Raw genomic sequence first — 17,507 nt, forward strand, 5'->3', positions numbered from 1 at the left:
TAACAATAAAAGTATTCCATTGGCTTTAAAATGTTTTGGTGCAGTGTGAGATCATAGACTAATTTCTTCTGGAAAGAAATATGCCATTCTGCCCATCAGCTCTCCACCACAGACCACTTTGATGGAGTTGTACAGTTATAGCACAACAGGAGACCATTCAGACCCACTGCACTGTGCTTTCCCTGAAACCCTGCAACTTAATTTCCTTCAAGTCCAGTTTCCTTTGGAAGCTATTGCTGGCAGCTACTTCTACACATACACCCCCAGCCCCAGCCTTTGTGGGTAATGAGTAAAAAATTCTTCCTCACAACTGCCTTGCCTTTCCTGCCCAAACTCTTAAATAGAGTCCATAGAATCATAGAAATATACAGCACTAAAACAGACCCTTCAGCCCAACTCGTCCATGCTGACCAGATATCCTAACCTAATCTCGTCCCATTTGCCAGCACTTGGCCCATATCCCTCTAAACCTTCCTATTCGTATATGTTGGAGAAATTCAGTCCAATGAATCAGAGACCACAAATGAGGATTGCGGTGAAATTGACAAGCGGTTTATTAAACAAAGTGATATCACGGAAGAGAAATTGACCAGGCTGACACAGAATTGATTCCCTGTATAGATGGCCAGGATTCTCTTCCTTGAGTGGAAGGTGCAGGCAGGCTTTATAGGGGCACAGCACATAGGTGATAATTGTAAAGCAGTTACAGTACAATGGGGAAAATTGTGAAGCGATTAAAACAAGAATAAACAAGAAAGCAGCAATTCATTTGTAGTTGACACAGGAGATTCCAGCCATTTCCGTGAGTGGGTTAGGATGTCTCCTGGAGGATTCTTCATTGTATTTCCCGTCCGCGCGCAGATGTGTAAATGTCTCTTCTCCTGGCATCCAGGTGTGTCCGTTGTATTCCTCTTCCTTCCGGGGTGACTCGGTCTGCCTTTGTTTATGTGGTATCGGTTTCAATGGGAAACGAGCCTGCCCAGAGGGTATTGGGATTGCAGTGCTAATCTGGGCTGGGAGCTTTACTGTGCAGGCTGTTTGGGAAGTGTATTCTCTGGTCTGGGAGTAGTTTGGCTGTGTCTGGTTTCTTTGTAAGCCTAGGAGAAAGTGAGGACTGTAGATGCTGGAGATCAGACCTAAAGAAGGGCTTATGCCCGAAATGTCGATTCTCCTGCTCCTCGGATGCTGCCTGACCTGCTGTGCTTTTCCAGCAACACATTTTTCAGCTTCTTTGTTAGCCTGTTTGGTCAAGAATGGGGCATTGTGGGTGTGTTCTTTGTGTGTTGGCAGGCTTGATCTCTGTGTTTCACAGACCTGCTTCTGTGCTTCTTATGTGGTCATGCTGTGGGTGGGCAGGGTAGCAGATCTTTCTCCCACAATATACTCATCCAGATGCCTTTACATGATTGTAATTGTACCAGCTTCCACCACTGCCCCTGGCAGCTCATGCTGTATACACACCACCCTCTGCATGAAAATGTTGCCCCTTAGGTCCCTTTTAAATTTTTCTCCTCTCATCCTAAACCTATGCCCTCTAGTTCTGGACTCACCCACCCCAGGGAAAAGACCTTATCCATGCCCCTCATGATTTTATAAACCTCTATAAGGTCACTCCTCAGCCTCTGATGTTTCAGGGAAAACAGCCCCAGCCTGTTCAGCTTCTCCCTATAGTTCAAACCCTCCAACCCTGGCAACATCCTTTAAATCTTTTCTGAACTCTTTCAAGCTTAACAACACCCTTCCTATAGGAGGGAGGCTAGAACTGCACACAATATCTGTGTCCTCTAGCCCAAGTACCATCAGCTAAAGCTAACAGTATTTCTCTGTCCAGCTGACCCAAACCTGTTGTCAATTTGCTTCAAATTCCCCTCAATCTTCTTGGATAAAGGGAAACATCCTGGTTTCTCCCTCCTCAACCCTGTTTTTAAATCTCCCAGACCACGAACCATTCCGGTAAATCTTCTGGCAACTTCACAAGAACATCCGGACTCTCTGCACACACTCTGGAATGATATTCTCTCCAAATATTGATCCAATTCCATTTTGAAAACTGCTTCTGAATCTGTACACACCAGCCTATACGGAGTGGTATAAATGCAAGGATTGCTCCTTTTCTTCTCCTTATGGGATGTGTCTCACTGAATAGAGAATACAAACTTAATTTTACTCGATTCACACTTATCAGATTTTGGTGGAGTATTGTGTACAGTTATGGAAGCCCCATTATTGGAAAGATGTGAATGCATTGGAGAGGGTGCAGAGGTGACTCACTAGGAATTGTTCCAGGAATGAGGAACTTCAGTGATGAGGATAGATTGACGAAGTTGGGACTGTTCCCCCTGGAGAGAAGTCTGAGAGGAGATCTGATAGAAGTTTTCAAAATCATGAACACAAGGTGGAGTAGATTGGAAGAAAGTATTCCTACTTGTAAAAGAAACAAGAACAAAATGGCACAGATTTAAAGAGATGTATAAAAGAGCATGGCTGATGTAAGAAGAAACATTTTCACCCAGCGAGTAGTTAGGGTACAGAACATACTGCCAGGCAAGTTCAACTGAGGCATTCGAGAGGGGCATTGGATGGTCGTGTGGGTAGAAATAGTGTTCAGGGATATGGGAAAAGATGGGAGATAGACACTGAGTCATAGAGCTGGACTAGATTAAAGGGCTGGTGCAGGCACAATGGGCTGAATGGCCTCCTGCTGCCCCATAATCATTCCGTGATTCTAAAAAAAGGCAGTGAGCATGTGCAAAATGGCTTACATCGGAGTCAGATTGTATAAAAGCAGAGCCTGAGTCTGTCCAGCGTCATCAGAAAGTCTTCTCTTACCATTGCCCTGTAGTTAGTGATATTTGATAAAATCCCTGCTCACGTTGATTCACGAGAGGGCAGACATTGCCTTTTTACAATGAACAATGCTCTTTGGACGATTTCGTTCGTAATTTATCATATCAGCAGTCATATGGAGCTCTGGTGGTAGTGTCCAAACCTTTGTGCCGGGGGCCCAGGTTCAAATGCCATCTGCCCCAATGGTCTGTAATAACATCTCTGAAAAGGTCAATTAGAAAATAACTATATAGTCAGCCCTATCTTGTACTGACCCTAGTTTTAATTCAACAGACTAACAAGACCTCCTTTCATATTTCTTCCAAAGAACATTTCCTCCACCAATTGCTTTAGAACTCATGTCTATATGCAGTGAGTCAATGGCCACTCTGGTGCAAGGTACAAACCAGCTTCTGAAGAATGAGCCACCCTCTCTTGCCTTGTTTAAAGATAATGGTGTGTGTTCACTCCTGATGTGAGGCCTTATTCAAAGGGGAAGGAGATGGGAAGGGAGATTGTCTTCACAGGTTAGATAGGACAGCCATTTATTAAATAGAAATGACTTGCATTTCTATTGCGCCTTTAGATGGGGTTCAGGAAGTCCCAACATACTTTAGGGTCAATGTTGCACGTTTGAAGTGCAGTCAATTTGTGCACAGCAAGCTCCCAAGAACATCAATGTGCAAAATGGCCAGATTATCTGTTTTTAAGGTGGAGGAAAAAGTACTGTTCCAGGAAATAAGAGTTTTTTAACATTCATTCATGTGACATGGGCATCCCTATGCCAGCATTTATCGGCCATTGCTAATTGCCCGGACAGCAGTCTAGAGTCAACCACATTGCTGTCACATCAGGTAAGGACACTAGTTTCCTTCCCTAAGGGTTAATAGTGAACCAGATGGGCTTTTATGATGATTGTTTCCTGATTTATGAATGATTTATTGTCAGTGAGAAAAACAGTAAAATATGGTGAAAAGCTTTTCTCTGTCACCATTTTGAATAGTTTAAGAACAATAAACAAAATAGAAAGATATAGCTTAAACAGAGTCCAGAATGTGGTGCTGGAAAAGCACAGCAGGTCAGACAGCATCCGGGAAGCAGAATTGACGTTCCAGCCTCATTCCTGATGAAGGGCTCTCGTTTGAAATGTCAATTCTCCTGTTCCTTGGATGCTGCCTGATCTGCTGTGCTTTTCCAGCACCACACTCTCGACTCTGATCTCCAGCATCTGCCTTCCTCACTCTTTCCTGAGAGTCCGTCAGTCCTGAGCCAGCTCATCATCAAAGATGCCTGCGCTATCATCCCTCCCCCACTGCCTCACCACCCCCACTGCCTCACCACCGTCTATCCAGATCATTTTAAAAACTGAATTCAAACTTCACCATCTGCTAGTATGGGATTCAAACTCAGGTCCCCAGAACATTACCTGGATCTCTGGATTAATAGTCTAGTGATAATACCACCAGGTCATTACCTCAGCACTGCTAGTAAAGCAAAGAGCAAAGACCAACATGGCACAGGAACAGGCCCTTCAGCCCATTAAGCCTGCACTGACATATGATAGCTTACTAAACCACAATACGTTTGCCTCTACACGGTCAGTATCCTTCTATTCCCTGCTTATTCATATATCTATCAAATTTCCCCTTAAATGTTGCTATTGTTCTAGCTGAGCGGACAGAGAAGGCCTTGTTTTTAGTATCTCACCACGAGATGGCTCCCCTGGCAGTGTAGCACTCACTCAGTACATTGGGAGAATCAGCTCATCTATTTGCGCGAGGAGTCTCTCAGAGTGTAGCAGGTGAAGACAGGACTTTCTGACTGAGGACCAAGACAGCTACAGCTGACACCATCCTGAGCATTGGGACTTCCTCGGCCCACAGTTTAATCTATGTTCCCACGTGCCAGTCAACATGGTGAAATGCTAGAATGGGGAGAGTGGGGATGGGCACAGCCTCACTGACTGTCTGGTGCCCATGGGAAAATTAGCTTTCCAGATCTGGCTCTTGCCATCCATATGTCCCTGGTGGAGTGTTGGAAAATTGTAGGGAATTCCAAAACAACAGCGAAAAAGGGCTTCTTTTTAACGTCAATCCTGGATTGTGGGCATTATTGGCTAGGACCCCATTTACTGCCCAATTAAAAGTCAACCACAGTTTTTTTTTAAAAACTGAATTTAAAGTTTCACCATTTTCTTTGGTAGGGTTTGAATCCATGTCCTCATGACATTAGAGTGGGCTGCTGTATTGTAACTCAGTGATAATTACCACGACATCACTACCTCCCCTTGACTTCCTGGTTTACTGCCAATACTCCATGTGTGAAGCACATGATTAGAATATTGGCCTTCTCGTTTGTAAACTATCAGATTTAAATTTGCGGAATGGCCTTATTCCAGACTGTACTAATTTTAATCTTCCTGATGTATGGCAGAACACTGCACTGTTGCACTCCGATCTCGATCATCTCTACACTGCTGCAATGAAGAGGAGGAAAAGGTTGGCAGAAGGTAATGCGGCTTTAGTTCAGCGGGAACTGACGAGGATGGAGCGAGAATTGCAGCGACAAAAGGTAGAGTTGACTTGGGATTTAAAACCTTCAGAAAACTTGGGTGAAATCATTTTGCATTTTTTCTTTACCGGCACGAATTTCTGAATGTTGATGTTTCTGTCCAATCATGAATGCATTATAGTTCAAAAACGTTGAAGGTTTGCAAATTCATAGAACCTTAAAAGCCATTCTGTCCATCATGTCAATCCTATTACATTTCTTGCATTCATTCATGGGGTGAGGGTCCTAGGCCAAGATTTATTTCCCAACTCCAGTTACCTATGAGATGATTGGATAGGCTGGGACGTTTTTCACTGGAGCGTAGGAGGTTGAGACGATCTGATAGAAATATATAAAATAACGAGAGGTAATGGTAGTTGTTGTTTCCCTAGGATGGGGAACTTCAAGACAAGTGGGCACATATTTAAGGTGAGAGGAGAGAGATTTAAATAAAAACATGAGGGGTAATTTTTTACAGAGAGGGTGGTTCGTTTGTGGAATGAACTTCCGGAGGAAATGGTGGATGTGGGTACAATTACAGTGTTTAAAAGGCATTTGGATAAGTACATGAATGGGAAAGCTTTGGAAGGATATGGGCCAGGAACAGCCAGATGGGACTAGTTTAATTTGGAATTATGTTCAGCATGGACTGGTTGGATCGATGGGTCTGTTTCCATGCTGTGATTCGATGGCTGTCTTCCTGAGCTGAGATTATATGTGTGTGTGTCTGTGTTTATCCCATGTATCCTCTATCTCATCCCTTGTTCCACTGTCTTGATCTTTCCCCACAGCAATGCAAACTTTTCCTTTTAAACATGAAAACATTAAAACTAGGAACAGTAGGAAGCCATTTGGCCCTTCGAGCTGGCCCCACCATCCAACATCATCTGGTTAATCATCCAGTACCGGTTCCCACTTTTGCCCCATACCCTTTAGCCTTAAGAATTATATCTAACTCCTTCTCGAAAACATTCAATCATTTGGCCTCAATTGCTTTCTGAGGCAGAAAGTTGCACAGGTTTGCTAGTCTCAGGGTAAAGAAATTTCCCCTTGTCTCAGTCCTAAAGTGATGGGGGGAGGTGATGGCCTGTTGGTATAATTGTTAATCCAGGGACCCAGATAATGTTCTGGGGACCTGGGTTTGAATCCCATGATGGCAAATGGTTGAATTTGAATTCAATAGAAAAAAAACTTGCATTAAGAGTCTAATGATACCTATGAATCCATTGTCAATTTTTGGAGAAAACCCATCAGGTTCACTAGTGTCCTTTAGGGAAGGAAACTTCGATCCTTACCTGGTTTGGCCTACATGGGACTCCAGACCCACAGCATTACGATTGACTCTTAACTGCCCTCTGAGCACTTAGGGATGGGCAATAAATGCTGTAGTAGCCAGAAATGCCTACATCCAATGCATTTTTTTTTAAAAGGCCGACCCCGTATCCTTAGACTGTGACTCTGGTTCTGGAAATGTTTGATGTTTTGTCCAAAGATGGAGTATTATTTGAATACCACCTCTAGGCAGCACAAAGAGCAGAAAGAAAGCCAAAGTCATTCTCAGAGGGAAGCAGTTGCCTGAAAAAAATGTTTGTGGGCATTGTTGCTATATTTGCAGATGACATAGAGATAGGTGGATGGACGGGTAGTGTTGATGAAGCGAGGAGTTGAGAATGTCTTGGTAGGCTAGGGGAGTGAACAAAAAACTGACGGATCAAATACAATGTTGGAAAGTGTGAGTTATGAAGGGAGGGCATGGACTACTATCTAAATGGGGAAGGATTTTGGAAATCTGAAACGCAATGGGACTTGGGAGTCCCAGTTCAGCATTCGCTTAAGGTTAATGTGGAGGTTCAATGACAGTTAGGAAGGCAAATGCAATGTTAGCATTCATTTCAAGAGGGCTGAATATGAGAGCAGAGATGTACTGCGGAGGCTGTATAAGGCTCTGGTCAGACCATATTTGGAATATTGTAAGTTTTGGGCCCTGTTTCTAAGGAAAGATATGCTGGAATTGGAGGGAGTCCATAGAAGGTTTACAAGACCCCGGGGGTGAAGGGCTTTTCCTATGATGAGTGGTTGAGGACTTTGGGTCTGTACTAGATAGAGTTTAGAAGAATGATTGGGGAATTGCATTGAAACTTATGGAATACTGAGAGGCCTGGACAGACCGGACGTGGAGAAGATGTTTCCACTAGTAGGAGAAACTAGGACCAGGGAGCACAGCCTCAGAGTGAAGAGACAACCCTTTAGAACTGAGATGAGAAGGAATTTCTTCAGTCAGAGGGTGGGGAATCTGTGGAACTCATTGCCACAGAAGGCTGTGGAGGCCAAGTCGTTGAGTGTAAAGACAGCGATTGATTGGTTCTTGATTAGGTATCTAAGGGAGAATGCAGGAGAATGAGGTTGAGAAACATGTCAGACATGATCAAATGGTCGAGGAAACTGGATGGGCAGAATGGCATATAATTTACAGTCTTACAGCAAGATGTAAAATATGGTACCCTGCTCAACAAAATAAACAGTGTTGTTTTTGTTGGGATTGCTCCTCTTTGCAGCAAACACTTTTCCACTTCTCATCCATTGCTACAGGCTGTGGGTCTGGGGTCACATGTAGGCCAGACCAGGTAAGGACGGCAGATGTGCCTCCTGAAAGAGCATTATTGAACCAAATGAGTTTTTACAACAATGAAGTGGAACTAGAATCACATGTAGGTGAGATCAGATTGGCTGGGCTGGCTCTCCTCCCTGAATTATCTGAGAGATCAGGTCAGATTTGTTAGAGCAATCCAGTTTTCTAATGTTGCTTTCAGGAACCAGCTCAGGAAAGACCAGGTTGAACAGTTTCATTGCCACTCGTTGTCCACGGCATGCCAGCCAATGCCTCTCAGTTCCTGGACGAATCACCCAAAGTTTTCCTGGCCATCTTCCCATCAGCCACTCTCTACAACACAAGCTCATCCAAAGCTCTGCTGCCTGTATCTAAACTCTGACCAAATCCCATGATCACAGTATAGCTCCATTGACTGTGCTGGATCCTGATCCTGGAAGGCGTCAATGTGTTCCTCATATTCTGTGACCTGACCCCTCCCTGTCACAGGTGAGATTTCTGAGGTTCTCCACATGACCTCCTGCCCACCTGCCAGTTCCTTCACACCACCATCAACAGCCATGCTTCTATCCTCCATTCACTCACTTAGGGATGTGGGCATATGTGGCTACGGCAGCATTTCCTACCCATCCCTATCGATGTCTTTCTAACCCCCTCTTCCATTAAGTGACCCCGTGGAATCTACAAAGTTCCTTGTCCTAATGTCCTTTGGCTCGGTATCAATTTTTTGTCTTGAATATGCTCCTGTCCAGGTGCTGTATAAATGTAGGGTATTTTTATTGTAGATCATTATCACAACCTTTTGTCCATGGTACTCAGGTGATGACTGGGCTCCTCAGTGGGACCTGCAGTGGTTGCACGTTCCCTTCCAATACTTTATGAGTTATGTTGAGTGAAGTCAATTAACTCTTTTCTTTTAGACTAGCCCGAGTGAGAGCACAGTGGCACCAGACGAGTCACTGAGGCTGAGGAGGGAACGAGAGGTGATGGTCTTACAGCTGGTGGCTCTGAGGAGAGAGAAGGAGGAGGCGGAGAAAGACCTGGAGGCAATGCACCAGAACTACAAAGCCGAGTTGGAGAATCAGAAACTCCAAGCTCTCCAGGTGAGGAGCGGAGTTTGAGAAGTTGTATACAGAAAAAAAGCACAGGAACATTTAAAGGGAAGATGAATAAATGTGTGTGGATCAAATGGGTAGTTTATTCATTTTATTCAAGGGGAATTCATGTTTAGTAAACTTGTTTCAAAGGAATAACATGAGTTGTGTTTAAAAAAATGTACCATGCTTGGACTTTCAGAAAGTATTTCAGGTGACAGAGTGGCTCAGTGGTTAGCACTGCTGCCTCACTGCACCCGGGACACAGGTTTGATTCCACCCTCAGGCGACTGTCTGTGTGGAGTTTGCACATTCTCCTCGTGTCTGCGTGGGTTTCCTTTGGGTGCACTGGTTTCCTCCCACAGTCCAAAGATGTGCAGGTTAAGTGGATTGGCCATGCTAAATTACCCAGTGTTCAGGAAAGTGGAGGCTATATGGGTTCGCCATGTGAAATGTAGGGTGACAGGGATGGGATGGGTCTGAGTGGGATGCTCTTCAGAAGGTTGGTATGGAATCAATGGGCTGAATGGCCTGCTTCCACACTGCAGGGATACTATGATTTGATAAGGTGTCACGTCAAAGGTTCACTTGAAAAATAAAAGCTTATAGTGCCAGGGTAATGACACAGACTGAAGATTGGCTGGCTGCTAGAAAACAGAGAGTTGGTGTAAATCGGTCTTATGTCGTTGGCAGGATGTGATGAATGAAGTCCTGCATGGGTCTGTGCTGAAGCCTAAACTATTTGGATGCGGACAGCAAAAACATGGTAATGTTTGAGTTCTGGACTTGGAACAATTTTTGTTACTTATATGAAAAATAATATTTTTCTGTTTCCCTCTCAAAGGTCCTTCGTGAATTCCGGGAGGTGTCTCAGCTGAAACTGGATGTATTGGAAAAACGTTATCGCAAATTACTGCAGGATGCAATTCAGGACGCAGTACAGCTCTCTGCCCAGAAACAGCAACTAGAGTTAGAAAAGAAACACTTAAAACAGAGTGAGTGATTTATAAATGGTATGGCTTAGAGGAGACGGGATTGGAGGGCGAGGGGATTGGAGGGGATTGGAGGGGAATGGAGCAGAGGAGAGGGTATTGGAGTGAGAAGCTTGAAGTGGAATAGTAGGAACTGAATGGGAGGAGTTGGCTTTGGAGGTAACTGGTCTGGAGAAGATTAGAGTGGAGGGGATTGGAGTTGAAAAGATTGGTGTGGAATAAGGGGTTGAGGCGGAGGGGAGTGAATGGGAGTAGAGTGGAGGACATGAAGTGGAGTTGTTGAAGTGGATTGGCTGGAGTGAGTAATTGACTATAACAAAGTCTGATAATTATTTGTGGTCTGTTGCCACTGAAAATGAAGACAGCTGTTTCACTTGGTTAATTTGACACTTTGAAATTCAATCTAAACAGTGAAGATTGATCATGGAGTTGGGGAGGGAGGGCTCGAGGTAATTCCAATGCTGTCTCGTACATACATTGTCTAGTAAGGGGAGCACTCAGGAGGAGGGGACTGTCATCTATCAGCCTCCTTAATACAGAGACCCCCTAAACCCCATTCAAGATCCATGAGAGAAGCAGCACCCTAGTCAACGAGGACACATCCACCCCATCAATACACACACACACACACACACACACAGACGCATGCACACACATACACTCACAAACACATTGTCCTGGAATTCTGGAATATCTGCCAACATGCTCCATCTTCAGTCACAGTGTCCTGAGCAACTGTTGTTTTAACTCCTGGCTCCATGCAGAAAGTTTTCAAGATCAAATCAGGTAGAGGCAGCTGCGATCAAGGGAATCCCTGGAGATATACAGGGAATACCAGAGTTTACTGAGGAAGGAAACCATGTGAGCGAAAAGAGGGCATGAGATAGCCTTGGCTGAGAGGATTAGGGTGAATCCAAAGAGATACTTTAAGTATATTAAAGGAAAAAGAATAACTAGAGAGAGAATAGGATCACTCAAGGACCAAAGTGGACGTGTATGTGTAGAACTGCAGGAGATGGATGAGGTTCTCAATGATGATTTCTCCTGTGTTTACCGTGGAAAAACACATGAAGACTTGACAACTTGGGGAAGTTAATGGTGATATCTTGGGGACAGTCCATATCATAGTAGAGGAGGTGTTGGATGTATTAGAGTGTATGAAGGTGGATAAATCTCCTGGTCCTGACCAGATATATCCAAGAACACTGTAAGAAGCGAGAGAAGAAATTGCGGTGGCCCTGGCTAGTATTTTTGCATCATCGTTGGCCACAGGTGAGGTCCCGGAAGACTGGACGGTAGCAAATGTTGGGCATTTGTCCAAGAAGGGCTGCAAAGAAAGGCCTGAGAACTATAGACCAGTAAGCTTAATATCTGTGGTGGGTAAGTTACTTGAGAAGATTCTGAGAGATGAGATATACATGCATTTGGAAAGACAGGGTTTCATTAAGAGTAGTCAGCATGGCTTTGTGTGTGGGAGATCATACCTCACAAATTTGTTAGAGTTCTTGGTGAAGTGATCAGGAATGTTGATGAGGACAGGGTGGTAGACGCAGTCTATATTGATTCCAGTAAGGCTTTTGATAAGGTTCCACATGGTTAACTTCCCCGGAAGGTGAGATTGCATGGAATCCAGGGGAGACTGGCAAATTGGATACACAATTGGCTTAATAGTAGGAAGCAGAGGATAATATTAGAAGGACGCTTGCCAGACTGGAGGCCTGTGACGAGTGGAGTGCCTCAGGAGTCAGTGCTTGATCCATTACTGTTTGTTATCTATATCAATGATCTGTATGAGAATGTACACTGCATGATTTGTAAGATTGCTGAAGACACTAAAATAGGCGGTATCATGGACAGTGAGGAAGGTTCTCAGAAATTGCAGCAGCACCATGATCAGCTGGGGAAGTGAGCCAAGGAATGGCAAATGGAGTAATATAGATAAGTGTTAGGTCTTGCATTTTGTAAAGTCAAATCAAAGCAGGAGTTTCGTGGTGAATGCTAGGGCCTTAAGGAGTGTAGTGGAACAGAGGGACCTTGGAGTTCAAGTGCACGGTTCTCTGAAAGTGGAGTCCCAGGTAGACAGGGCAGTGAAGGAGGCTTTTGGCACACTGGCCTTCATCAGTCAGGGCACTGAGTATAGAAATTGGGAAATTATGTTGCAGTGGTACAGGATGTTGGTGAGGCCACACTTCGAGTATGGTGTTCAGGTTTGGTCACCTTGCTATAGGAAGGATGTTATTAAACTGGAAAGAGTGCAGATGAAATTTACAAAGATGTTGCCTGACTCAAGGGTCTGAGTTATAGGGATAGGTTGGACAAGCTAGGACTGTTGCTTTAGAGCATAGGAGACTGAGGGGGGATCTTAAAAAAGTGTATAAGATCATGAGATGCATGGATAGGGTGAATGCACTCAATCTTTTTCCCATGGTTGAGGAATCGAGGAGTAGAGGGCATCAGTTTAAGGTTAGCAGGGTAAGAATAAAAGGGAACCTGAGGGGCAACCTTTTTACACAGAGGGTGGTACGCATATGCAATGAGCTGACAATAGAAGTGGTTGAGGCGGGTACATTAACAACATTTAAAAGGCATTTGGACAAATACATGGATAGGAAAGGATTAGAAGGACATGGGCCAAGACTGTGTGCTGAAAAAGCACAGCAGTCAGGCAGCATCCGAGGAGCAGGAAAATCGACGTTTTGGGTAAATTCCTTTTTCTGACTGTGTTTCATCTTCATATACAGGAATTGCTGAGCTCCGAGACCAGCTCTCTACAACTAAACAGCAAGAGGTGACACCTCACCCAGAGGATGGGGAAACAGAGAGTTGTCAAGATGTATTTCTTCAGTAAGGCCGGTCCGCTGATGGACAGGACACACACAGTGGACTGCCTTATGACTGTGGTCTTCAAAACGATAGTTAAAATAGTGGACTGAAATGAGAAAGAATTGCATTTCTAAAGATTGCTGCATGTTTTGAAAAGCAAGTAACTTTACCTTTATGATAAACATCATTTATACAGCTACTTGAACCAACAGTAATTCAAGTTAGTTTGCAGTTGAACTGGAGACAAGGGGTTGCGCACAGATGCAGCTCTGGTTTGCAATTAGAAGTTGATTGGTCTTTTAACAAGTTATTGATGACAAAGGCCTTTTGCCTGCCAGCAGCATGTGCTTGGGTTCTCAGTGAACACAGCTTGGGCCTGGGATCAAGATAGAGTGAGAGGATCAGATCTTCACCAGCTTACGAGTAGTTTCTCTGTTCTCTGCAGTCAAAACCCACTTTCAACCTGAAAAACGGTTTCTTTCCTTTCTGCAGTTGCTGTGAACTGTGACTTTTAATTGATAATTGAGACTTTCATACGTGAACTAGAAAAAGGATTCAGAAAAGGAGGGTTGAGATGTAATATCTCATCAGCAAGAGCCAACTCAACAGATCTTGGCAGAAAGATTGTCGACCTGCTTTTGTAGGTTTCCCTCCCTTCTAGTGTTTTCCTGTGTGTGTGTGTGTGTGTGTGTGGCTAATGGAGAGCTTAAAAGATTAGAATTTTAATTTGTACTGTTACAGTTTGTAACTGTTTACTTGTAGCTAATAAATAATAAATTGTGATTCTCATTCAATACAGAAACCTGGTCCGTGCTTTCTTTAAGCTGGGTCTGAAAATCAGCGAAATTGGTGAATCTTCGTGAATTCATTTTAAAATCTTAAACTCCAGGAATCATGGGGCTTGATATCCAGTCGACCATCCCAGAGAGTAGTGATTGCTGTAAGAAGCGAGATCACAATAGTTTGTTTCCACAAACCAAGAGAGACAATAATGAGAAATTAAAAATCAGAATTCAAGGTGAAGTATTCTGTGTGCAGTTAAATCATTTTACTCTCCTAAATTTGTTCTTGAATCTTTTGTTTGGGACGATATCAAATGATGTGATGTTTATCTTATTTAAATCCTTTTAGATTATTTCTGAAGTTTGTTTGGGTATTGTTGACTGGCTGTCATGCTCTTGAGAACGTCTCCTACCTGGTGGTTTGTTGCAACAGAAAATCCATAAGCCGCTTGAGTTTGCTTTAGGGGCACTGGTGTCCATGATTGATAATGAAGAAGAGCAGATTGTTTAGTTTAAACTTCAGAAAGTAAGGGTCTTGATTTGTAAAAGATTTGTCACAGAGTTAGTCTGCTGACTGATGATTGTGGGCAAGGCCTTGATTTATACTCTGCATCTGCAGCATCTGAAAATTATAATAATTTACATTTATTTCAATCAGGATTCATTGGCTTTGGAGCTCCCTCGGTTTGATCTCTTTGCTCCTTCAGAATGTTTCTTAAAACCTACCTATTTCACTCAGAATCTGGCCGTCTTCCCGATTATTACCTTATGTGGCTCAGTGTCAAATTTCACTTTATAACACTCTTGTGACTTCAGGGCATTTTATTATGTTAAACGCATTATATAAATAAAATCTGACGCTGATAGAGTGGTTAAAGGCTATTTCTTCTGGTTGGGAAGTAAACAGAGTCAAGCTACGGTTCAACCAGGATCTAACTGAATAGTAGAACAGACTCAAGGAGATAAATAGCCTCCTCTCATTACAAAGTACTTAAAAAAGGCTTCTAATTATATATCACGTTTCATGACCATAAAATGCATCAAAAGTACTTTACAGTCACTGAAGCACTTTCTTGAAGAGTAGTCATTGTTGTAATGTAGCACAGCAACCAAATTTGTACTCAGAAGGATCCCACAAACAACAATGTGATAGAGTCATTGAGGTCAATGGCACAGGAGAAGGCTCTTCAGCCTTGCGAGTCTCCACCAGTCAAAAGCAACCACCTAACTCCCTGAGAGTGACAACACAAGGGGAGAAGGTGGGAAAGAAGACATATAGCATGCTTGCCTTCATTGGTCTGGACATAGAGTATAAAAGTTGACAAGTCATGTTGCAACTATCTATGACTTTGGTTAGGCCACATTTGGAGTACAGTGTGCAGTTCTAGACACCACACAATAGAAAGGATGTGGAGAGGATGAGGATGAGGAAGAGGTTTTCCAGGATGTTGACTGGTTTGGAATTTATAAGCTATAAGGAGAGATTGGACAAACTTGGATTGTTTTCATTACAGCATCAAAGGCTGATCTGATAGAAGTATATAAAATTATGAGAGATGTGGTTAGTCAGTCATTTTTTCCAGGGTGGCAATGCCAAATACTCAGGGCATAGGCTTAAGGAGAGAGGGAAAATTCAAATGAGGTGGCTCGAAGGTAGAAGACACAGGGTGGTGGAGGAAGGTTGCCTTTCAGAATGGAGGCCTATTACAAGTGGATGCCACAAGGATCGGTGCTGGATCCACTGCTTTTCATCATTTCTGTAAATGATTTGGATGTGAACATTGGAGGTATAGGAGTAAGCTTGCAGATGACACCAAAATTGGAGATGTAGTGGACAGCAAAGAAAGTTACCTCAGAGTATAATGGGATCTTGATTAGATGGGCAGATGGGCAAATGGGCTGAGGAGTGGCAGATGGAGTTTAATTTAGATAAATGAGAGGTGCTGCATTTTGGACAAGCAAATCAGAGCAAGACTTATACACTTAATGGTAAGGTCCTGGAGGGTGTTGCTGAGTAGAGACCTTGGAATGCAGGTTCATAGTTCTTTGAAAGTAGAATTTCAGGTAGATAGGATAGTGAAGAAGGCTTAATGGTCAGAGCATTGAGTGGAAGTGTTGGGAGGTCATGGTACAGCTGTACAGGACATTGATTAGGTCACGTTTGGAATATTGAATGCGATTCTGGTCTCCCTCCTATCAGAAGGATGTTGTGAAACTTGAAAGGGTTCAGGAAAGATTTACAAGGATGTTGCCAGGGTTGGAGGATTAGAGTTATAGGAAGAGGCTGAATAGGCTGGGGCTGTTTTCCCTGGAGCATTGGAGGCTGAGGGTTGATCTTTATAGAGTCAATAAAATCATGAGGGGCATGTATAGGGTAAATTGACATGGTCTTTTCCCTGGGGTGTGGGAGTCCAGAACTAGAGGGCATTGGTTTAGGGTGAGAGGGGAAAAATAAAATAAAACCTAAGGGGCAACGTTTTCACGCAGAGGGTGGTGCGTGGACGGAATGAGTTGCCGGGGAAGTGGTGGAGGCTAGTACAATTACAACATTTAAAAGGCATATGAATGGGTATATGAATAGGATGAGTTTAGAGGGGTTTGGCCCAAGTGCTGGCAAATGGAACTAGATTAGGTTAGAACATCTGGTCAGCATGGATGAGTTGGACCGAAGGGTCTGTTTCTGTACTGTACATCTCTATGACTCTCTGTGTGAGGCAAGTTTTTTGTTTTACACAGAGAGTGGTACGTGCCTGGAATGTGCTAACGGGAGAGGTGGCAGATGCAGATAAAATAGCAATGTTATTCAAACAGACTCATGAACAGGCAGGGAATAGAGGGATACGGACAGTGTGCAGGCAGATGGGATTAGTTTAGATTAGCATCATGGCCAGCACAGACATGGTGGGCTGTAAGCTCTGTTCCTATGCTGTACTGTACTGCTGTATGTTCCATGGAACTATTCTAATCCCATTTTCCAGCACTTGACCCATAGCTGTTTATGCCTTTGCATCACAAGTGCATAGTGAAATACTTCTTAAATGTGATGTGGGTTTCTGTACTTGTTTGACAGCATTGCTTTGGCTGATGTTGATCCACCACTGTCAACATCCTGGGGATTACCGTTGCCTGAGAACTAAACTGGACTCACCATATTAATGCTGTAACTATAAAAGGTAAGGGGCTAGGAATCCTGCAGTAAGAAACTCAGGAACTGAGTCCCCAAAACCTGTCCGGCACAAGTCAGGAGTGCGATTAAATACTTCTTATGTGGTTGGATGAGAACAACTCCAACAACACTCAAGAAGCCTGACACTTTCCAGCTCAAAGCAGCCAACATGCACCACATCCATGTACATTTTCTCCCACCATCAACGATGCACAGTGCCAGCAGTGCGGACCACCTTCAAAATGCATCACACAAGTTCTCCAAGGCTCCTTGGACAACACCTTTCAAACCCACAAGCACAACCATCTAGTAGGACAAGGGGGCAGATACAGAGAAACACCACCATCTGTAAGTACCCCTTCACGTCACACACCATCCTGACTTAGAAGTAAGTGACTGTTCCTTCAGTGTCGCTGGGTCAAAATCCCTGAAAGAATTGAGTCGATTCACAGCACATTGACTGTAACTGTTCAAGAAGGCAACTCATCATCACCTTCTCAAGGCCAATGAGGAACAGGCAATAAATACTGGCTTAGCCAGTGACACCCTGAATTAATAAAAAGATTTTTATTAATAGAGTTATAGAGATGTACAGCACAGAAACAGACCCTTCGGTCAAACATGCCAACCAGATATCTTAATCTGATCTAGTCCCATTTGCCAGCA

At 43.6% G+C, this 17,507-nt stretch overlaps 1 protein-coding gene across 1 annotated transcript in view; it reads left to right on the forward strand.

Moving 5' to 3' along the window:
- LOC122556975 (uncharacterized) overlaps positions 1 to 13,291 on the forward strand; it is a 59,662-nt gene extending 46,371 nt beyond the window's left edge. Inside the window, exons 15-18 of the mRNA XM_087995032.1 lie at positions 5,260 to 5,397; positions 8,905 to 9,087; positions 9,923 to 10,073; positions 12,812 to 13,291. Of these exons, the coding sequence (XP_087851158.1) occupies positions 5,260 to 5,397; positions 8,905 to 9,087; positions 9,923 to 10,073; positions 12,812 to 12,918 (579 nt within the window). The 3' untranslated portion in view covers positions 12,919 to 13,291. The remainder of the gene's footprint in view (positions 1 to 5,259; positions 5,398 to 8,904; positions 9,088 to 9,922; positions 10,074 to 12,811) is intronic.
- The last annotated feature ends 4,216 nt before the right edge of the window (positions 13,292 to 17,507 follow it).

This window comes from Chiloscyllium plagiosum, unplaced genomic scaffold (genome assembly GCF_037043375.1).
Source record: "Chiloscyllium plagiosum isolate Xiang-an unplaced genomic scaffold, Cpla_swu_hap1 HiC_scaffold_16, whole genome shotgun sequence".
NCBI lineage: Eukaryota > Metazoa > Chordata > Chondrichthyes > Orectolobiformes > Hemiscylliidae > Chiloscyllium > Chiloscyllium plagiosum.